General features: G+C 31.8%; 1 protein-coding gene across 5 annotated transcripts in view; it reads left to right on the top strand.

Annotated features, from left to right (window-relative positions):
- Window positions 1-24716, top strand: part of PTPN4 (protein tyrosine phosphatase non-receptor type 4) — a 218855-nt gene that overhangs the window by 88001 nt on the left and 106138 nt on the right. For 2 of the 5 annotated variants that reach the window (XM_031959946.1, XM_031959948.1), the window contains exons 4-8: window positions 10404-10446; window positions 10525-10624; window positions 20890-20934; window positions 22650-22702; window positions 23109-23229. In XM_031959946.1, coding sequence (XP_031815806.1) covers window positions 10404-10446; window positions 10525-10624; window positions 20890-20934; window positions 22650-22702; window positions 23109-23229 — 362 coding nt within the window. Of the gene's footprint in view, window positions 1-10403; window positions 10447-10524; window positions 10625-20889; window positions 20935-21571; window positions 21950-22649; window positions 22703-23108; window positions 23230-24716 lie in introns of those variants that run through there. The other 3 variants (XM_031959947.1, XM_003763793.4, XM_031959949.1) reach the window with 2 other exon arrangements.

Here is a 24716-nt window from a genome sequence, read left to right as displayed (position 1 = left end):
AATTGGAACAAGAGGTTTGGCAATTGTTAATGCTGTAAAGTTACCCATGCATATATACTGTAAATAAAAGGCTATTAAAAAAAAAAAAACTGGTATACTAATTCACTATTGGTGAAACTATGAACTGATCCAACCATTTTGGAGAGCAGCCTAGAACTATGCCCAAAGAGTTATTAAATTGCCTAGATACCCTTTGATCTAGCAATAACACTACTAGATCTGTTTGTAAAGATTATTATGGAAAAAAGGAAAAAAACCTATATGTTTTAAAATATTTGTAGCAGTTTTCAAAATTGGGGAATGGCTGAACAAGTTGGTAGGATATTATGAAGATGGAATACTACTGTGCTATAAGAAATGATGAGCTCATTAATTTTATTTTTATTTTTTTTGCTGAGGTAATTGGGATTAAGTGACTTGCTCAGGGTCACACAGCTAGGAAGTGTTGTTAAGTGAAGCCACATTTGAACTCATGTCCTCCTAAATTCAGGGCTAATGCCCTATCCACTGTGCCACCTAGCTGCCATGCTGAAAAATATGGATGAAATAATGAATTAAATGAGTAGAACCAAGAGAACAATGCATATAGCAGTGTTGTTTTAAGAAGAACTTGGACCAACAAAGTCATTTTGACTATTATATATAAATTAACTACAAAGAAATTATGAAGGAAGCTCCTAACTATATCCTGAAAAAGAACTGTTAAATGGAAGTATGAATATAATGAATTTACACACACACACACACACACACACACACACACACACGTGTGTGTGTGTGTCTAATTCATCTCTAGGATTGGAGTGGGAGAAGAAGGGGGAAAAAAGTCACATGGTAACTATTACATATTTTAAAGCAGGACTTCTTAAACTTTTTCCACTTGTGACCCCTTTTTGTCCAAGAAATTTTTTGTGACCCTATCTCAAATTTGAGCCAAGGTATTTCTGGCAGTGTTCATTCATGCACTGTGGAAAGGGGACATATCATGTGTTCAGAAGCAAGGCTGCAATGAAGTCGTATAATGCACCATAGGCAATCACTGCTAAGAACAACTTAGTTTCACTATGCATTGCCTTTTTTTTTTAAAAAAATTTTTTATTATAATAACTTTTGATTGACAGAACCCATGCCAGGACAATTTTTTTTACAACATTATCCCTTGCACTCACTTCTGTTCTGATTTTTCCCCTCTCTCCCTCCACCCCCTCCCCTAGAGATGGCAAGCAGCCCTATATATGTTGAATATATCATAGTATATCCTAGATACAATATATGTGTGCAGAACCAAACAGTTCTCTTGTTGTACAGGGAGAATTGGATTCAGAAGGTAAAAATAACCTGGGAAGAAAAACAAAAATGCAAAAAGTTTACATTCATTTCCCAGTGTTCTTTCTTTGGGTGCAGCTGCTTCTGTCCATCATTGATCAATTGAAACTGAATTAGGTCTCTTTGTCAAAGAAATCCACTTCCATCAGAAAGTGTATCCATCAGAATACATCCTCATACAGTATCGTTGTTGAAGTATATAAGAATCTCCTGGTTCTGCTCATTTCATTCAGCATCAGTTCATGTAAGTCTCGCCAATCCTCTCTGTTTTCATCCTGCTGGTCATTTCTTACAGAACAATAATATTCCATAATATTCATGTACCACAATTTACCCAACCATTCTCCAATTGATGGGCATCCATTCATTTTCCATTTTCCAGCCACTACAAACAGGGCTGCCACAAACATTTTGGCACATACAGGTCCCTTTCCCTTCTTTAGTATCTCCCTGGGGTATAAGCCCAGTAGTACTGCTGGATCAAAGGATATGCACAGTTTGATAACTTTTTGGGCATAATTCCAGATTGCTCTCCAGAATGGTTGGATTCATTCACAACTCCACCAACAAATGCATTGGCTTTTGAATTAATTTTTGATCACTGCATTCAGAAACCTTTAACTGTTGCCAAATTTTTTGTGTTCTCATATTCACCAGTTACATGATCTCATATGGTGTCACAACCTATAGTTTTTAAGTTCTATTTTTAAGGGACAAGTAAGTTATATACAAAAGATTTGCGATTTTATGTGCAGTCACTTTTTGTTGTTGTTGTTAAATCTACTGTAATGGAAATACTTGGATTTTTTTTTTTTATAAATCAAAAAAAAAACCCAAAAACCCAACTCTGCCCCTCCTTCCCCTCCCAAAAAAACACCTTAAAACATATTGATGGATTGAAAATGAGCAATGCTTAATCTAATTATAATGCTTATTTTATGCAATCTAATTTTAAATGAAAACAGCACAGGATTCTTGCTTTTAGAGGAAAATAAGCTTGTTAATGTAGTCTTCTCATGCAGTGAGATCTCAAGTTCATAGCTCCCTTTTTTCCTTCCTATAACTCTATTTCCTCCCAGTGTATGATTGTAACTCTTTATTCTTTTGTTCTCACAACTATATATTGGAATTCACAAGTCTGGGATGAAAAAAAAAAAGAAAAGAAACTATTTTGATAATAGTAATACAAATAAAATATATAATCAGACATGAAATCTGGGTTTTGAACTTTTAGATGAAAATATGTTCCTGGTTGCTATAAAGGCAGTATATTTAATAATAGCTAGGATTTTTGTAACATTGTGCCAAGCACTTCAAAACTTATTATCTCATTTGTTTCTCATAACAATTCTGGAAAGTAGGTTCCATTATTATCCTCATTTTACAGTTGAGGAAACAGAGGCACACAGAAGTTAAGGAAGTTGCCTACAGTTATATAGCTAGTAAGTAATTGAAACTCGATTTGTTGTTGGGTCTTCCTGACCCCTGGCCTACAACTTTTTATTTATTGTGCATTTAGCTGCTTAATAAATATTGGATTGGACTGAGATGTAGTCTTCTTGTCATTTCTGACTAAATTTATCTTTAATACCTCAGTTGTTTCACCTATAAATTTTGAAACCATGATCTTTGTAATGGAAAAATTTGCAAAAGAAAATTAACTTACTATATTTTATACCTATATTGAATTTCCCATTGTGGTTACTATTTAAATTTTCTAGGCATGAAGCCTTGAGTATTTGACTCTTCTCTTCTTCATGTTCATTTATTTAATCAGTTCTGAAAACTTTTACAGTTTGTCTCAACTGTCCTTTCTGTTGCTCTTTGAGTTTCAGTTGCTATCATTTAAGTTCATGCCCTTATCACCTTATACTCACATTATGGTAATTGTTTCCTAACTGTTCCCTGCCCAGTCAAATCAATTCTATAAACGTTGAGCAAACTTTTATTTTCTTCAATACCAATTTGATTATGTTTACTTGTTCACAGATGTTCTGTGGTTCTTTATTCACTCAGATAAAATTCATTTCCCCTCTTCAAGATCCTCCACCGTATTCTCCTATTTATCTTTCCTGACTTTGCCAGTACACCAAAAATTCAATTTGCATAAACCTTGACATTTTCCAAAACCCCTTACTACAATCCCAAGTGAGTTTTATTTCTTCATTTAGCTGTGATTTAATTATTTTTATTCCTTTAAAGATTGCACATATCCTTCAAAACTATTCTACACTGGGAAATGAGTGTAAACTGTTTGCATTTTGGTTTTTCTTCCCAATTCTTCCTGTGCAACAAGAGAACTGTTTGGTTCTGCACATGTATATTGTATCTAGAATATACTATAACATTTTTAACATGTATAAGACTGCTTGCCATCTAGGGGAGGAGGTGAAGGGAGGGAAGGGAAAAATCGCAACAGAAATAAGTGAATGGAAGGGATAATGTTGTAAAAAATTACCCTTGCATATGTACTGTCAATAAAAAGTTATAATTATTAAAAAAAAATAAACTCTCCTAATTCTACTTCCTTTGTAAGGCTTTCCTCACAATTCTTGCATAGTAAGTATCTTCTTCTGAACTTATTTTATGAACTATTTATTAAGTACCTGACCATAAAATGCTTTAGTTAACTGGCAGTTTTAATACTTTTATACTGAACCTATGCTGTTTTATACTGTACTATTATTTATTTCTTGTGTTATTTATGTATTTTCTTTTTTCTTAAGTAGATTATAAGCTTCTTGAGGTTCAAGATTTTTTAATAGTATTTTATTTTTCCAAATACATGTAAAGATAGTTTTGGGCATTCTTTTTTTTTTTTTTTTTTTTTTTTTTTCTTTTTTTTGATGAGGCATTTGAGGTTAAGTGAATTGCCAGGGTCACATAGTAAGTGTTAATTGCCCTGGGTTCTCTTACCTCAGGGCTCATGCTCATTCACTGCTCTATCTATCTGTTCTACAACATTCATCTTTGTAAGACTTTTGTGTTCTAAATTTTTCTTCCTTGCCCCTTCCCAAGACAGCAACCAATCTGATATGTGTTAAATATGTGCAATCCTTTTAACATATTTCCATATTTGTCATGTTGTGCAAGAAAAATGAAACCAAAAGAGAAAAACCATGAGAAAGAAAAAAAACAAAAAAGTGAAAATACTATACTCTGATCAATATTCATTCTCCACAGTTATGAGTCTGGATATGGATCACACGTTCCATCCAAAGCAAGACTTAAAAAAATAAAATTATCTCTTTCTACTTCCTACAGTGTTTTAGTGTATTCCTGGATACTTAATAGGCACTAAGGAAGTATTTGTTGACTATTTTACTGATTGACAAGTTGAAAATAAAATTACCAAAATGAGGTTACTGAGGAAACTTTGTTGCTGTTACTAAAAATTTCAACAATTGTCAGAACTATTTAAAATCATCATTCAGTTAGCAGCCAGAGATTATAGATATATTCCAGGTACAAATACCCTCCGGGCTTCTCTGTGTCCTGAGTGTTTCTATTGTTGTTAGAAGTCCTAGTACATAAGAGGTAATAAAAATGGATCATTACTAATAACCTCAAAATCATAATCTGAACTCTTAATGGATCAATTACTAGCAACTGTTTTTAAAGGAAAAATCTGAAACCCCATTCCAGGAAAGGTGTAAAACAGAGAGACAACAGATTTAGAAAATAGAGGTGGATCAGTCCTAGCAGATGCTTTGCAGAGAAAAACAGGTTAGGCAACTTTCTTCTCCCTGGCTTTGTTTCCAAAGGTAATGATTTGATCTGAGAAGCTTGTTAGTCCCCATAAAAGATTCATGACAGCTATTTTTATTTTCTTGTCTTGTCTTTAATAGATTTGGAAGACAACTGGCATAGACGCTCTTGCAGCTTCCTCTACTATACAAAGGAGGAAAGAGCCACAAAACAAGAAATGACATGTCTCCAGAGATACTGTCAGGGCAGGATTAGGAGCCCTCTTACTTTCTTACTCTTGACTTTCCCACTATTCCCTCCTTTTCTTCTTATATTGAATAATAGAAGAGTATCTTAGAATTTTTTTTTTTTAGATATCAAGATTTTTTTCCTCTTGCTTAATATGAATAATTTATATTGAAAGGCAGTATTGTATATCTGATAGAGCTCTAGCCTCAGAATTAGGAAAACTTTGGTTTAAGGCTTACCTCATAGTAATCATCTGATTTAGTCAGATTTGCTACTCTTTCTGTGTTCCAGACAACTTGCAAGCTTAGGAAGAGACGTCTATATACATACATAATATATGTATGTTTGTTTATACATATACAAGTGTGTGTGTGTATACACATTGATAAGAAGTTTCCTCACAGAAAGTAGTGCCCTCTGCCAATAAAATCACAGGCCTGAGCCAAAAATAAAAATTAACAGATTTACACTTTTACAGAACTTTAAAAGACATATTTTCAATTCTGCATAGCTATTATAATGATTTGTGTAGAACTTTCTTATGGTATGGAGACAGTAAAAAACTTAATTAAAGTATAAGTAGAAAAATACAAAAATACAAAAATTTATTTTAATTATATATGTCTCTTATTTTAGATATAACTATATGATATATATACATATGTGTGTGTATGTGTGTGTGTGTGTGTGTGTGTGTGTGTGTATATATATATATATATATATATATATATATTTATTTATTTATTTATTTAAAATCCCTGCTATCATTGGAAAAAGCTTCTTTTGTGATGGATAGAGTAGTTCCATGCCCAAAGCAAGGAAAAATATCATTTCAGCCAGGAGTCACAGAGTTGGATTATAAGAAGGCATAGTATGATAAATGACTAATTATGAGATAATGGAGTCATAGAAGAGTATAAAGTTCAGGATTAGGAGATGTTATTGATTCAACAAGCATTTATTTATTTATTTATTTTTAGTAGCCTTTTATTTACAGGATATATGCATGGGTAACTTTACAGCATTAACAATTGCCAAACCTCTTGTTCCATTTTTTCACCTCTTACCCCCTCCCCCCTCCCCCAGATGGCAGGATGACCAGTAGATGTTAAGTACATTAAAATATAAATTAGATACACAATAAGTATACCTGACCAAAACGTTATTTTGCTGTACAAAAAGAATCAGACTCTGAAATATTGTACAATTAGCTTGTGAAGGAAATCAAAAATGCATGTGTGCATAAATATAGGGATTGGGAATTCAATGTAATGGTTTTTAGTCATCTCCCAGAGTTCTTTTTCTGGGCATAGTCAACAAGCATTTATTAATGACTGCTACAACCGGACACTCCTAGGTGCTGGGAATAAGAAAAAGAAAGGGGGGGGGGGGGAAGAAAAGAAACAGGATATATCCTTCAAGGGGCTTAACATTCTTTCGAGTTCTTGAGTTCTTATTGTACCTCTGCTTCTAATTTACCAAGTATGGTAAGTATTAAAGAAATGCTTTTTTAAACTCTTAAGTTAGTCAAAATCTATCTCCCATATACCAAGTATTTTATAAAGAAATAAAAATACAAAGAATGAAACTGCATTTTCATGAGGATCTTATATTCTAAGCAGTGCTTTTAACAGTTTTCTTAAGGAACTGTTTTCATTGAAATAAAAATTATGATGTAATATGACATGATAAAAAGGAGTGGCCAAGTATTGGCACATGCATCATTTCAAGATAATAGGAAGAAAATATTTCAAAATAAAATTTTCAGTAGCTTCATTGTAATATTCTCTAAAATATAATGTTCTCTTGGAGCAGGTTCCTTGGGGGGCTTCTGGAAAGCAGCCTTTGTTTCAGTTCACAGTAATATTCTCCTCAAATTCAGCTGGGAGCTAAAAGTTCAGATCCTTTATTTTCGCCTTCAAAATAACCCAGTTAGCTTTCTTAGAGGCCTATTTCCCTCCTTGGTTCCAAGAGCTCTTCCCACTAGTCCTTTGTCTCTTCCAGCTTCAGCCTTTAACTCCCTCTGAATCCAAAGCCTCCAGACAGCACAAAGGTGGAAAATGGAATGAATCTGTCTCCGCCTCCAAGAGTGGGCTTGTGTCTCTCTGACTTGTGAATCTCCTGGACTCCATCGTGGTTGAAGTTCCTAGTTTATATATGCTCTCTTAAAGGTGTGAAAGGTGTGAATTCTAATCAGTACTAAGTTCATTAGTGAACTAGAGAATTGTTACGTACCATGCTAAATTAGATAATAATTGTCTCTATCAATTCCAGTGATCTAGCACCTTGTAAGAATTCTAATATTTCATAATTTTCCTAATGACTATATTAAAAAATATCTTGTTACTTAAGAATCAGACTTTTTAACTTGTTTATTCACAGCATTGTTTTGTCTTGTTAATTATTTCTCAGTCAGGTTAGACTTGATTTTCCTCTCAAAATAATTTTTATTTACAATGTATATAATGAACTAATAATGGAAATAGGACACTTAGAAAAAATTTTTAATAACGTAAATGGCTAGACATCAGCTCTTTCTAGTGGTTACTTTGTTATAGTATATTCTGTGTTGCTTTGAAAAATTTGAATTAGGCAGTTATAATTTCACAAAGAAAATTACTTTAATAGAAAGAATAACTAGTTGACATTTCAACATAAGAAGACAAGATTAAATCTATGTAAAGGAGCATAAAAACAGGTATATATAGATGAAGTCACCAATTCTTTTCTGAAAATGTAATTTTTGTTTTTCTCTTTTAAAAAATTAAGGTAATCATTTTTCCAGTTAGCATTCGTATTCAACTATACTATAGGATTGGTCAAATCACAAAGCATATTTTTAAGAATAATGATTATTTAATTGTAGGTATTTCTAACTGTTCTTAAAATGCTTTTATAGCTTTTTCCCCTCCTCTATATAGTTTAAGCTAAGATTTAAACAATTATAATTTTGGCATCTTTCCCCTCACATTTCACTAAGTCATTGCCTCTCTTTGTAATCCGTGGTGACAGGGTTTCTTTCTTCTGATTCTTCTACTTTTATGACCACCTTTTGCTTTGTCTTCCTCCACATCCAACTCTTTGATATTCCCCATGATTCTGCCCTGGACTCTTATTTTCTTCCACTCTTATTTCATATGGTGACCATATCAATTGCTGTGGACTTAATTACCCTCTCAAGAGATAATTTTCAGACTTTTTTGTTCAGCCTTATCCTTTCTCCTAAGAAAGAATCTCTTGTTTGACACTTCTACCTCTATTGGATTTCTAGAACTATATGTCTCATGGATATCTAAAATTCAGAATGTCCAAAACTGAACTAATTGCCTTTCTCTAAAAAACTGTCCCCATTTTCAAACATCTGTGTCATTGTCAGGGTAATGACCATCTTCCCAGTCACTCAGATTTACAACCCAAGCATTATCCTCGACTCCTCACTCTCACCCTACCCATATTCAATTAGTTGCCAAGTCCGGTCAATTTTTATCTTCACAGAATTTCTCCTACCTATTTTTTTCTCTCTTCTGATATTGCTACCACTCAGTTACAGGCCGTCATCTTCTTATAGTTGGACTATTGGATTAGCCTGCTTGTTGCTCTGCTGATCACTAACCTTTCCTTATTCTAGTCTATTCTCTGTTCAGGGATGATCTTGCTATAACTCAATTCTAGTCATGTCACTCTTGTATTCAATCAACTCCAGTGCCTTCCTTTTGTCTCTGGAATCTTTTATACTATCCTGTCTTTAATTTCTTAAGTCTTTTATAACCTGGCTCCTTACCTTTCCCCTTCTTTTATCTTACACTTACATATAATCTGATATAGTGACACTGACGACCTTGCTGTTCCTTTCACATGACATTCCATCTCCTGACTCTGGAGATTTTCACTGCCTCATGTCCAATACTCTCCCTCATCCTTTACACTTTCTGGCTTCTTTATGTCTCAACTAAAGTTCCATCTTCTACAATATGTCTTTCCTAATCTTAAAATTCTCTCCAACTCATATTTAAGTTATTTGTAGGTGATTACTTTCTCATTTAGATTATGAGCTCTTTGAGAGCAAGGACTGGGGTTTTGGGAGGAGGGGGTTATTTTTTGTCTTTGTATTTCTAGGACTATGTGCCCGGCTCATGCTTGTTAATATTTCTTGACTTCATTTGACTTAAAAGTCATGAACTTGCTTGCTGTCTGAGGGAGGGGGTGGAGGGAGGGAGGGGAAAAATCGGAATAGAAGTGAGTGCAAGGGATAATGTTGTAAAAAATTACCCTGTCATGGGTTCTGTCAATAAAAAAGAAAAAAAAAAGTCATGAACTTTATCCTGAGGAACTTAAGGTCCTGGATGGAGCTTAGAATGTAAAACTATGGCTGTAAAATAATTATACTGGTCTTATATTTGAGTAGTACTTTCAATTTTTTTCAAAGTGCTTCCATATCTGTTACATATTTTGGCTATTTTTTTTTTTTTTTACTTAAATCATGTGGCTATTTGGACTACTGTCTTCTGATTCCAGTTGTGAGTATCCACAAATAAGTTATCTAAAATGCATTAATTTGTAACTTACAATTTCCAGATTCTAACTACATTCTTATCTAAATTGTCATATTTAAGACTAAATTGGTGGAATTATTTTTATATAAATACATTGATTTAGTTGAGCCTATAAATGCACTTAAAAATAGATTACTCCTTTGATCTGAATAAAAGAATGTAAACTATAGCGAGTTCATAAGAATTTTTTAAGGTAATAGAAATTTCTCAAGCCCAAAGCACTTCAGATTGCTCATGATACAATATGATTAATAAACTAGAGTGTCTTTGCTTTAAAAAATAAATACTACCTTTGTCACATGGTAAGCCTTGTGGTTTATCATCTGAGAAACTTGGATTCAGACCTTACATAGACAAATTTAAGTGAATCACATATATTTTTCTTCATTTCTTCACTAAATAGTGTTGTTTTAAACTTAATGATTTTTTTTTTTTTTTAAACAAGTATCATTGTGAATTTCAGTATGGAACAAATTTCCCAGATTTGATATATTGCTTTCAGAATCTTTAGTGGTTTTTGCTGCATTTCAGAGAGAGACAGAGAAAAGAAATCATAATCTTAAAGTCATTTATTTATTTATTTTTCAGAGGTGGCTGGATCCAAACAAACCAATAAGGAAGCAATTAAAAAGTGAGCACACATACCTATTTGTTGTTTTCCAAGAATCATTTGCAATAAGTAAAGAATTATGATAACCTAATTAATTAGACATACTTCTGTTAATTCTAGGAGGATCTCCTTACAGTTTGAACTTGAGAGTCAAATTTTTTGTAAGTGATCCCAACAAGCTGCAAGAAGAATATACAAGGTGGGTTAAAGACATTTATTTTCTTAGTTATGTTATCAGAAAACTAGTCAGATGTGAAAAATCAGTGAAGCAAAAAATGAAAAAGGCTGGCATTCTTTGTAACTGATTGAAATAATTTGATAATTTTGCTATCTTAGAAATAGGAGCTGCTTATAATCAAATACAACTTGTCATTTTTTTTAATAGCGTAATGTTTTCTTATAGCAGTGTATGATGATAAAGCATAGTCTACATCCATTTTAGCTTCTCTTTGAAGAACATGAAATGCTTATATAGTTATTTGAGAGTTATTCAATAGCAATTTTTGGTTCTTTGTACTTTCTTAAACACTAAAAAAAAAAAAAGGCATTTGGAAAAGTTAATTCAGTTGCTTTTACATCAAAGGTCTTTGATATGTCTAGGCCCAATAGTGTTATTTGATTGTAATCAGAACTATTTGATAATATTCACACACATTTTTTATGCAGAAATATTTAGCTTCATTCTGAGAGGAAACAGACTTAAGGTAGGTGGTAGGTTTTTCTTAGTTAAAGTTACAAGTTATCTAGTATTAAATTTATGTATTTCACATGACATGAATTGTTCCTAGTCTACTATAAGAATATTCCGTGGAATGTTTAGAGTGAGAACTGTTGACCTAAGGAAAAGAATGCCATTATTACATGGTGATTGAATGGATACTATGTAGGAAACCCAGCACAAACTACTGTAGTCTTATCATATTGCCCTACCCTATTTCTAACTTGATATTTATACTTGTCATTAAAAACCTATCTTTCACATATCTCCAAATGTGGGTCAGTTCTTAAATTTCTACCTAGTACACATGTGCTTCATATAATAATTATGTATAAATAATTTAATCATAAGTTTGCATGTTGATTTAGAGACAACTGAGGGCATAAGTTTTCTTTTTCCAGTTATTTTGCTTATGAGTTACTGGCTACCTTTTTTTTTTCTTGGGCATAATGGATAGCAGATGATATCCTGCCAAAAAAAAATGAATTTTAATTTAGAGGACCTGATTTTGAATCCTATATCTGTCACTTACTACCAAATTAATTTCTCCTCTGTGTTTTTTGTTGATGTTGATATCTAAAATGAAGGACTTGGAAGATTAATCTCAAAGTTTTTTTTCAACCTGTAACTTTAAATGTCAATACGTTGATCAGTCTAATACAGTGAAAAAAGAATAGCAGACTGAATAGTAAAGTAAAATCCCCACACTCTATTACTTGTCGGAAGCATATTTAAAAAAATAAACAAAACAAAACTATGGGAAAGGAAGATATTATGTCTTAAGTGAATTAAAAAACAAAAAAAGCCAGGAATTGTAAACATGCTGTCTGAGAAAGGAAAAACAAGCATTCAAAAGAAAAAGAGAAATAGGAAAAGTATATTATGCTGAAAGGAATCATAGACCAAAAAACACAATGTCAAAATTAATAAACCTGTACACTCCAAATGCCTTAGCATCTAGATTTAAGAAATATCTAAGTTACTTACAGAAAGACACAGTAGTGACAGGAGACTTCAGTTTCCCTCTTTCACATGTGAAATTTAAAATAGAAACAAAATGTAGAAATAAGGAGTTGAAAAAATTTCTACAGAAACTAGAGTTAAAAGCCTTATGGTATCTTCTAAGTGGGACATTTGAAGAGCATAAATATTAACAACATATGGAACTTTTATAAAAAATGTTTATGTACCAGGATAAAGTGATAGTTTAAACAAATGTAAAAAAGCAAAAGATAGTTAACATATCCTTTAAAAATCATAAACAATAGAAATAATTAATGAAAGAACCACAAACAAAAGATACTAACATAAATAGAGACTTAACAGTGAAAGTCTAAATAATGAGTACCTTAACGAACTAATCTTAGAAATGATAATTATGTAAAAGAAAATTGGGAAACATCCCACAATTTAGCAATTTATCCAAGAAATCATTTATTTGTGACTAATTGGGACTTAAATAATGGATACAAAAATAGGTTCTACATTATTAGCAGAACAATGAGCATAATTATATTAAAAACCTACAAATTTTAGGCACAGAAAGACATTTTTTATTTCATAAAAAGCATCTAAAATCAAAAACTAATATATACAATAAAGATATAGTAGAATGTCTCCCAATAAATAGGGTAACAAAGCAAAGATTCTCATTTTCCCCACTATTACTCGTTAAAGACCTGGAAATTCTAGCAACAGCAAAAAAACAAGAGAAAGAAAATATAGGTTATAATCATAGGGAGATAAAAGTTATCCTTATTTACTAACAATATGATGGTTTCCAAGGAAAGTTCTAGGGAATCAGCAAAGATACGAATTGAGATAATAGTTTCAAGAGTTATAAAATACAAAATAAATTCTCAGGAACCAGTAGCATTTCTGTATAATGATAACAAAGCAAAAGAAGCACTTATAGAAGTTGAAATAACATTTCAAATAACTAGAAAATGCACAAAATACCTGGGGAATCAACCTACAAAAGGACACAAGACTTGTGTAGATTCAATTGCAAAATGCTCCTAAAGAAATAGAGAATTTAATTGTATATGTATAACCCATATCAGATTACTTGCTATCTTGGACATAAAGGGAAAAGTATAGAAGGGAGGGAGAAAAAAATTTGGAACTCAAAATTTTACAGAAATGAATATTGAAAACTATATTGTAATTGGAAAAATAAAATATTATTGAAAAAGAAATCATTATCTGGAGAAATGTTAAGTGTTCATGGCTAGAATGTGCCAATATAATTAAAATAATAATTATTACCAAAATTAATTTATGCTTCTAATGTTATATCAAATTGCCCTCCTTGATTTTTTAAAAAATTTAGCATTTCATTTGAAAGAGAGGAGAAAAAAGATCTACAATATCAAGAGAAAGTAGGAAAAGTAGGGATAAAGTGGGAATGGTCGTCACTTTTAGGCTGTCACACAATAATAAAGCAGCAGTCATCAAATTCATCTAGTATTTAAAGCTTTGAGAGATAGATCAGTGGAACGGATTATATAGGAATAATCAGAACCTATAGACCTTTTTAAAAAGCCATTATTTATAAAGTAGAAAACATAAATTACTTAGGGAAAAAATACTCTTTGAAAAACTGGAAAGCAGTCACCAGAATTCAGATTTAACACCTTGCACCATGTTTCACAATATATTCAAAATGAATGTGTGATCTTAATATGGAGATTAAATTTATTCTGTATAATTTTTTTGTTGATCCTCTTTACAGCTAATTGATTTTGTCCTATAACTGCCTAGGTTCTTTTATTCTTTGTTTCTGAACTTATTGCAGAAATTCAGCTTGCTTAAGAGTTTGGTATCTCATTCAAATGACATTCTCAATGTTGCTGCTGTGGATAGGATGTATTTTATTTGCTCAGGATCTGTGAAGTCATTAATATATTCTTTGTTGATAGAGGAAATTAAGTCAAAAAAGACGAAAAACCAAGCCTTATCAAATTTGAAAGTAGAGTTGAAGGCTTAATTTAAGCTAAAGCCATCTAGGACCTTCTTTTCCGCCCTAGAATCTTGGAGGATCTGAGTTCAAATATCATCTCAGACACAACACTTCCTCACTGTGTGATACTGAGCAAATCACTTAACCCAAATTGTCTGCCCTTCTCCCCCCATTAAAAAAAAAACACTCTCCTTTTTTTGTTTTTTTAGTAGAAATATTTTTATTGAAATTTACTGATAAAAGCTCAGCAGGATATTATAAAATTTTTTTAAAAAATTTTCCTTTTGTTTTGAAAATGTCAATTAGCAAACATTTCAACATACAAAAAAAGAATTAGAAAAATATTGCATAAGAAATAATTTTTTTCAGTTTAAATTGCTTGTGAAATTTAACACGATAACAAAATTCTACTTATTATTCTAACAATAAATATTTTATTGATGTTCTAACCAAGCCCCATAGACCTGTCATCCCTTGTTACAGAGATGTATAGTATCTCAAAGTAAATCAACATATGGGCCACGTGGCCATGTCTGGGAATGCATATTTAATTTTGAATCTGTAGTCTTATCACTTGCCTGCCAAATGATATTAATTATTACTAATGATTTAAAATCATAGTCTTTTTTGGTTGTCTTTATCATTGCCTTGGCCAGCATTGTGAGATTTTTCAGTGCTATTTTCCTTCACATTTTTATTGCCATAGTTTTAATTTTATGTAAGTTTGTGTAGTTCTTCCCTTGCTTTTCTGTCCTGCTAATTATTTCTTTCATATTAGTTACATTCCATTAATGGGACAATCTGTAGCTGGCCTGCAGTACACTCAGATATCACTATTTCTTGATCTTGTTGTCCCCAGCTGAATACTTATTATACTCCAGTTTTTTGCTACAACAAAAAGGGCTATTCATATGTACACGAGTCTTTTCCCTTTGTATTTGACCTCCATACTTGACCTGGGTCAGAGGATATATAGTCTATTATCCTCTGGAGTATAGTTTTAAATATGGTACAGAATGGTTCACAACAAAATTACCTATATTTTAGTGTCCTTTTCTTCTCCAACACCAACAATTACTATTTTCTCCTTTTGTCATGTGAAATACAACCTGAATTGTTTTCATTTTAATTTCTCTTGATGATCTTGAACTTATTCATATTCTTTGCCTGTTTATGTAGTGGGGAATAACTTTTTTTGTTACATATTTGTATCAGTTCTTTCTGTCTTCTATACCAAAAAGCCTTTACCAAAGAATTTGCTAAGAATATTTTTTTCCAAGTAATTGTTTTCCTTCTCATGTTAATGTTTTTTTATTTAACATTTACATTTTTATATTATCAAAACTTTCCATTTTATCTTATATGATCCCCATAATTGCTTATTTTAGATAAGAATTCACATGTTGAATATATTTTCTTCTAATTTGTTTATGATATCATCCTTTTTATTTAGATTATTTATCTAATTAAAGTTTTTTTGTGTGTGTGGCATACAGTGTGCAGTGTTAGTCTGATGGTTCTTGGTCAAATAGGAACCCTTTCCTCCAATAATTGATGCTTTTATCAAATATAATATGCATATGTTTGATTCTTTCTAGATTATGTTTACCTAATTTATTCCATTCAACTTATTTATTTATTTTTATTGTTTTTTTTTACTTTTACAATATTTCACATATATTATAACTTCAAGTTGGGCCATTTCAATTAAAATTTATCACTTCCCAGAATTCCATATATGCATTAATTTAAATCCATATACAAAAAGCACACAATTACAAAAACTACCTTATACAACTCTCTGACTTTATAGATAAGGAAATCAATCCCAAGTGTTCTCTACAGTTCTACAAACCATTGCTCAGTAAAAAACTGTTTCATTGAAGATTTAACATTAAAAACATATTCATGTATATTTATATCATATATTATAGTGTCAATGAAAACGACTTGCATAATTCGTCTTAATTCTATTTATCACCAATAATCTCTGTTCAATATGTTAACATTTTTTTGAAGACATATTTTGTGAAGACCGTGTATTTTAAAATTAGCCGGAGTCAGGAATTCAGGTTAGGGGAAAATCGTCAATCTTTATTCTCAGTGAAGAAAGATCGCAGGTGGAAGAGAATGGGCAATAGCAATGTGTGCAGCTGAGTGAGTCAAGAAGCTAGCTAGACCGGCAGCCACAAGACCAGCAGCTGCTAGCATGGAACCCAGGCCCAATCTCTCCCAGCTTCTCTTCCTGTCTCTCTCTCTGCCTCCACCCACCAAAATCATCATTTCCTATACAACACATCAGGACTTGCACAGAGAGTGGGCGGGGCCATTCTTTATCCAATCATGTATATTAATATTGTATAGCCCAATTACTATTTAGCCTCATGTACTTGGGACCTCAGTGCATCAACTCAAGCCTCAGCCCATTACAAAATTTTTCTTTTTATTGATAATTGCCAAACCTTTTGTTCCAATTTTTCCCCTCCTCTCCACTCTCTCCACTAGATGGCAGGATGACCAATACATGTTAAATATATTAGAGTATAAATTAAATACAAAATAAGTATACATGTCCAAACCATTATTTTGCTGTACAAAAGGATTGAACTCCGAAATATTGCCTTTTAGTATTGCTTGAGACTTTTCCCTTTGTTATGCCCTTTGCTGTTCTTGAACTATTTCTTTGCTCCAGATGAATTTTTTCCCCTAATTTTTTGTCTAGTTTTATAAGTAACTCTTTAGTAGTCTGGTTACTCTTTAGTAGTTTAGCTCTAAATTAGTAAATTACCTTAAGTAGTATTGTTTTAATATATTGACTCAGTTTTCCAATATATAAGCAAATAATCAGAAGATGTAGATAATTATCAAAAAAATTAAAGTTGTCAACAGCTATATGAAAAAATGTACCAGATAATTAATAGAGAAATATAAATTAAAGCATCTCCATAGATTTACCTTACTTCATTTGGCAAAGATGACAAATAAAAGAAAATGACAATTTTCTGGTTGCCTAGTAGTTTGCAACTAAATCAATAAATTAATTTGAGCAATGTTGTTGTTTTAATTTGATTCATTTTCCCAATAAATAAGCAGATGATCAAAGGATGTAGATAATCATCAAAGTAATTCAAGCTGTCAACAAGTATATGAAAAAAATGTCCCAAATCATTAATAGAGAAATACAAGTTAATCTCTAAGAATCTGTCTTCATCTGGCAAAAATGATAATTTTTTTAAAGTTTAGGACAGGAAGTATAGGTTACAGGTTCAGTGGAAAAATCCAGAAAATCATTTGGAATTACTTCCCCAGTCTTGTGATCCAGGAAAATTGATGCTAGGCTATGTGGAGTACAGAGACCTCAACCCAAAATGACTACTCGGAGATCTCTCAGAGTGAAGGTTGAAAGGTTTTATTAGACTCTCATGAGAAGCGGGCAGTCTTTAACCTGTGGGAAGTCCAGAAGGAGAAGACCAAATTCACAGGAGGAGAGCTCAGTTGAATAAACAAAGCACTACCCTACTCCTCCCCAAAATTTAATTTACATTGGCTCTTGCAGTTACTTTTGTCTTATGTGGTGGGTGGCGTGATAATGAGCTTACTGGAGATGAGGTAACTACATAAAAAGTTTCATTTCTTCAAGGTCACATTAAAAAACAAAAAACAAACAAAACTGAGGCCTAAGGCTTATCTTACTTTAGCAGTTTCTGAGAAACCACATTGCTTGCCCCACACATACGGTATATCAGAAAAAAACTCAAAGACAAAAATATGAACCAAAATATTTCTAATAGCCCTTATTTCTTATGGTTAAAAAAAAAAAACCAAAACCTTGTAACTAAGAAAGAACCCATAAATTGAGAACTGCTTGAACAAAGTGTGTAGCATAGTATAGTATGAAATGTCATTGTATTATAAGAAAATATTAAAGTAAAATGGTTTCAGAGAACTAGTGCAAAACAAAGTGAGCACTCGTTTTTAAAAGCTTTTTTCTTGTTACAGTGTTTCTGTTATTGTATAAATTCTTCTAGTTCGGTTTGAGTAGCCACAGTTCTAGAGTATTTATAATGACCTATACTACCTACCTCGTGATAGAAGTGATGAATTCAAAATGCAAAATGAAACATTTAAAAATTTTTATGTTTTATTTTATTATTTATTTATTTATTTTATTATTATTTGTTTTATTTTATTATGTTTTAGAATTTATGTTTTATTTTGCATTTTGTAGTTATTGTCTTGTAAGTTCTTAGTATATCTTGATAAGAGAACTACCACATAATTTATATAAGATCAAAGGTAAAGTATTGTCTATTGTGCTCACTGTTAAGAAATATAGTTCCTGAAATCCTTGATATAACATTATGATAGGGAAAACAAGTTAAAGGAATACATGAAGGCAAGGAAGGAAACAAAATCACCAGATGATTTTATTGTTTATTTAAGTATCCATCAGATTCAAGTAAAAACTAATTGAAATAAATAATTCGTTTTAAAATAGTAGGGTACAAAGTAAATTTATAAATATTATCAGCATTTCCATATATCATTAATGAAATCCAGAGAAATAAAGAGAAATTGTGTTCAAAATTATTAGTTTATCATGGAAATTTTGTACCAAGTACTTGATTATCTTGTTTGATTCTGCTATTTGTTTTCTTGCAGTTTTTCATCTAGTTCAGATTTCTGATGTTGATTCTCCAGTGATTTTCATGTATAACAAAAGCTATTGTTAGGCTTCTGTGATTACTTAGTGTATTTTGACTTCCAGATTCTATAGAATAAGAATTGTACCACCATCAATTACATCCCTTATTTCTGAGCCTAATGGCAGTAATAGGACTTTTAGCAAGGAAGATAAGCCTCAGGATGGAAAATACATGGCAACTTCCTATCTAATAACAAAGGTTCTGATTAATAACATTAAAATTAGGAATTTTTTTGAGAGAGATAAATTCTAGTTATAATTTTTTTATTCTTTTATAATATCTAGAACAGGACTCTGACACAGTGGGGTGCATATTAAACACTAACTGACTAGGTCGTCTTACTCTTAAACCTGAGATGTTTTCATTTTGGCCTTGGCATTGTTAGTTTGAACTTTTAAAAGGTGTTTTTCAAAAATTGTTTTTTTTCCCCCTTGATTCCCCATGTATTATTGACCACTCTAAGACTAGTACATTTTATTTTAGGGAGTCTACGCCTGTGATTTCATCAGTATCAAAGACTATGAATGTGAAAACTCCCTCTAACTTACAGAGTTCCTCAGATAGTCTGTTATATTAGGCTGATAGTATTGTTTGGGGATGTGAGTATGTTAAATAACTTGCTTTAGGTCACTTGGCTATGTATTCACAGGAAATAGAGTACTGGGCTCTGAATTGGGAAAACTCAATTTCATGAATTCAATTCCAACTGCAGACACTTACTAGTTGTATGACTCTCATCGAGTTAGTTAATCCCGTTTGCTTCAGATCTTCATCTGTAAAATGATCTGGAGAAGGAAATGAAAAATCTTTGCCAAGCAAACACCAGCTGAAAAACAAGACATTTACATTTACATACCCATGTGGTGTCATTGACTGCACTTGAATTTGTCTTCCTAAGATTCCATAAGGACCCTAGCTAGCCACAGTGACTCTTTGTCTCCAATTCCATATATACATTTTACCAGGATTTGTCAGTGGTTTAGATGAACATTCAACTCTTAACAATTGACTCTCATCAGGAACATCTGTGTTTAGTTCTGGGGACACATTTAGCTTGATAAAAATAAAATAAAATTGTCTTGATTAGAATGAAGAAAAGGAAAATATTTGCATTTTAGTACATTAAGCTTTAATTGAAGAATTAAATAAAATTTAAAATATTGAGACAATTTTCTCTTCATTTTCCTACAAAGATGTTACATACACAGTAAATACTATTAGGGTTTACTTTTTTATTTATTACTTCCTGAAAATCTACAACATGGTGATATCAGAATTAACAATTTTAGAAATTAGAATGATGTCATAGAGGACCAGCACTTCTCTAGCAGACAACAGAATTGTCAACTCTGTCACCTCTCACCCCTTTTTTTCATTTACATAGTTTCTTCCCCCTTCATTCAGTCCCTCATCACATCTGTCCTAAGTTTTGGCAATAGCCTCCTAATGAATGTTTCTGTCTCAAGTCATTTACCACTCTAGATAACCCTACACACTGCTACCAAAATAATTTTGCAAATCTGATCATCACTCTTTTATTCAACCAAGCTTAGTGGCTTTCTGTTACTTATAGGTTAAATATAAACTTCTATGCTTAGCTCTTAAATTCCTCTTTCTTTTTGCAGAAGGAATGGTGCCACTTTAACTGTAATCTTGTGACTAATATTTTACCACTTCTGGCACTCTACTTCTCTCTCACATAAGTATAATATTCCCTAAATTGTGTACCCAGGAGGCCATTAACTCTCTTCTCAGTTTTTCCCACCATTTTACCCTATTGGTAACACTCTTGAAAATTTTTTCAGTTTTATAATGAAAGTTGGAAGGATTTTGTGTTTCAGTTTTACTGTTTAGGAAGGTTTTAAAGAAAAACATTTGTTTTCTTTACATTAAGGTTCATGGTTATTCAATGTCTTTTGTTAATTTACATAGGAAAATATCAGTATATAAGACTAAAAAGTCAGATGACTAATTTTTATTTTAATTTTGTTAGAGCAAATGTACTTTGAGATAAAAAGTAACCTTTTTCTTTAATTATATATTCTTAGGTTGTCATTTTTTTCTTTTTCTTTTTAAAGATACCAGTATTTTTTGCAAATTAAGCAAGACATTCTTACTGGAAGGTAAGCTATTTTTGCTGTTTGAATCTTTTGATAAAATTATATTCTATTTTCTAATCGGTTACACAAGTATTCTTCCATCTCTAGTTTGATGCTTAAAATTTATCAGAAGGCAAAATCTTGAATTTTAATTTCTCTTTTTAATAATGGCTGATATTTATATAGCATTTTAAAGTTTGCAAAGTGAATTATATATAGTATCTCTGTCCAGATTCTCTCTGGTATTTTCTTAGTTTTCCACACTCTTTCTCATTAATGTCACCAGCTCTCATGGTTCTTAATAGCTTTCTCTGTGCAGATGACACATCTTTCTTTACAGCCTTATTCTCTCCATTAAATTCTAATCTGATGCCACCACCTTCTATTTTCCCCTCAAAACCTGTCTCTATCAAACTTTTCTGTATTTTGAAATTACCACCATTCTTCCAGTGTCCTAGCTTTATAATTAAGTTAATGTCCTCAATACCTCATTTTCCCTCACCTCAGGAATCCAATCACTTAACAAATTTTAAGTTCTTCCTTTGACTCCTCTTTATTTACATAGCCACCACCTTAATTCTTACACTCATCACTCATCTATTTATTTCAATATCCTTCTAATGACATCCTCCATAAATCTATCAAAATGATTTTCCTCAAATCCACATCTGGCCATGTTAATCCTCTACTCAATAAACTCTACTTGCTCCCTGAGGTCAAATATAAATTACTCTGTTTGGCTATTATTATCTTTCTAATCTCATTGTTACTCTCCTCAGACTCTATGCTCTAGTCATAATGGCTTCATCTCCCAAGTACTCCGTCTCCTATCTCCTTGTCTTTGTGCTGACCATCTCATAAAGTCCTTCTTTACCTCTGCTTCCTGGAAGCCATCTCTTTCAAGAATAATCTTCTATACAAAGGCTTTTCTGATCCTTCCCTAACTTCTTATACCATCCTAATTTATATTTATTTATTTTTATATGCCTGGATATGGGTGGATATATGAATTGATGGATGTTGTCTCCCGTGTTAAAATGTAAGCTCTTTGAGAGTAGAAATTGTTTCACCTTTTTTAGATCTTTATCTCTAGCACCTAACACTTCCTTGAACATAATAGGTACTTAATACATTTTATTAACTTATTATTTGATTTTGTTTGACCCTCACAGCAAAATTGTCAAGTAGGTTCTATTCATTTGCCCATTTTACTGGTGAGGAGAATGGGAATAAGAGGTGTTACATAACTTGCCCAGGATCGTATAACTATTAAGTGTCTGAAATCAAAATCAATCCTAGGCCTTTTTAACTTCAAATCCAACTCTCTTCTCCTTAACACATATAAAAATTTTAAGAGAATAAATAATACATATATTGCATGCTTTACTCTGACAGAAAAAGTATTAAAAAGATCAAACTATGCCATGACTCTTTTTAAAGAATATCTTCAATTTCTTAAATAAAATTCAAGCCAGACTGGTCTAATGTTAGTCATTTGACAACCTTACATGCATAGTAGTGTGGTTACTGTCTTCATAAGAGTTTTACCTTTAAGAAGAAATAAGGAAAGCACAATGTGGATTTTACCAGAGAGTCTTAAGAAAGTGTTCTTGTTTAGAGGGTAAATTGTAAATACTCAGTCACTAGGAATTTCAAGTAAGTACTTTGAAATATAAATTTTGTGAGCCTTTTTAAAAGATTGCAATACATATTTTCTCTTTCTCTCTTTTTTTAATCAGATTACCCTGTCCTTATAATACTGCTGCTCTTTTGGCTTCCTTTGCTATACAGTGTAAGTATTATAATTGTACATTTAGCTAGTACTTCTCAGTCTCCCAAACTAAAGAACTTATTATGGAGGGTTTTTTGTTTCTGTCTCATCTGTATTAGCATCCCAATGCTTTTTTTATAGCAATCACTTAAAAGTTTTTCATTGATTAATTTTATGTTTTTAATGTTGTAGAAAACTATCACCCTATAGAAAACCCAATAGATTTTTCAATATGAAAACTCGTAAAGTGTACCTTAAAATTTGGGTAAAATGTAATTTAAATGGTTTTAGACAGAGGTTGAAGAGTGACATGGATAGATCCTTGTTAATTTGCTAAAGTGATTTTTTTTTTCCTTTTACAAATTACACATAGTTACATTGACTAAGAGATTCATGTCTTAAAGTGTGGGCATTTTTCTTTTCTTAGCTGAATTGGGAGATTACGACCATTCAGAAAACTTGCCAGGCTACCTCTCTGATTATTCTTTCATCCCTGGTCAGCCTCAAGACTTTGAAAAAGAAATCGCAAAATTGCATCAGCAACATTTGTAAGTTTGGAACTTTTATTTATTTAGGGAAATCAGAATAATTTGAGTCTTTTTTATTAATTACAGTTATTATTCATGGCATAGATATTTGCTTTAAAATATCTATAGAGTTTGCATATATTTAAGATAGTTTTTAAAAAAATGTGAATAGGGCTAAAAGAGTCAATTGGTATAAAATTGGGGGGGAAATTGCAGTTAAAAGTTAACTGTTTTTTTTTTTTTAACTTTTTAACAAATTTCTGAAAGGATTGATATATAATATATAAGATATGTAAGTAATTGATTCAAATTCAAATTGAATAATCAGTTTCCAAAAAGAAGAAATGCAAGGTATCAATAACCATATGGATCAATTCTGATGAATGTGTCTCTCTTTTCAACAATGAGATGAACCAAATCAGTTCCATTCATTCAATAATGAATAGAACCAGCTACATCCAGCGAAAGAACTCTGGGAAATGAGTGTGAACCACTACATAGCATTTCCAGTCCCTCTGTTTTTGTCTGCCTGCATTTTTGATTTCCTTCTCAGGTTAATTTTGCCTTATTTTCAAAGTCCGATTCTTTGTGTGCAGCAAAATAACTGTATGAATATGTATACATATATTGTATTTAACATATACTTTAACATATTTAACACATATTGGTCTTCCTGCCATCTGGTGGAGGGGGTAAGGGGAAGGAGTGGAAAAGTAATACAGTGGGTTTTTTTCTCTTCTCCTTCCTTGTCATTTGACATTTATCTTTGTATTTGCCTCTATGTTTTTTCTTTTCTAATTTATGTCTTTTAATTTGATGTCATTTGAAACATCAGATAATTAGGGATGCTAAAATTGTGTATGAATGGAAATCAATCACAATGGCATAGTTTTAAGGTATTCTCTGTTCTTCTATTCCAGACACCCTCATTTTAACTTTTAAATGAACAATTTCTTTGTAAGCCCTCTGTTTTCAATTGTTACTTTATATGTATATCTTACTATTTGTACTAAGTGGTTGAGAACACAAACTGGCTTAAGGAAATAACACTGGTGAACTTGAGGTCAGCAAACTTGAGTTCAAATTTTCTCTCTGATATTCACTGCCTAGGTAATCCTGAGCAAGTCATTTAATCTTTCTTGACCTCAGTTTCTTTATCAGTAAAATGAGGGTTGGACTAAGGGCTTCTGAAGGCTTTTCTAGCTCCACATCCATGAGACTGTGAGTGCCTAAAACATAGTAGGTTTTACTGTTCTCTCACTTATATTGAAGTTAGCTATTTTGGTAGCCAGAAGACATTAAAAAAAAACCAAAACTTTCCTGGTTCTTATTTGTTGCAGTAATTAAGATTGTCATCTTTGGATAACAGTAGTTTTGTACTATACAAGATTAAAATTGTCATTAAATGATGGTCATAGAAGACTCAAATATACGCTAAGTTTCAAGGAATTTTTAAATTTCTTGGAAAATGTCATATATACAATGTACATCCATATTTGAGACTTAAC

The sequence above is a fragment of the Sarcophilus harrisii genome, chromosome 3 (genome assembly GCF_902635505.1).
Source record: "Sarcophilus harrisii chromosome 3, mSarHar1.11, whole genome shotgun sequence".
Taxonomy (NCBI): Eukaryota; Metazoa; Chordata; class Mammalia; order Dasyuromorphia; family Dasyuridae; genus Sarcophilus; species Sarcophilus harrisii.
The sequence above is the reverse complement of the archived record's forward strand: the minus strand, read 5'-3'. Positions and strand labels throughout refer to the sequence as shown.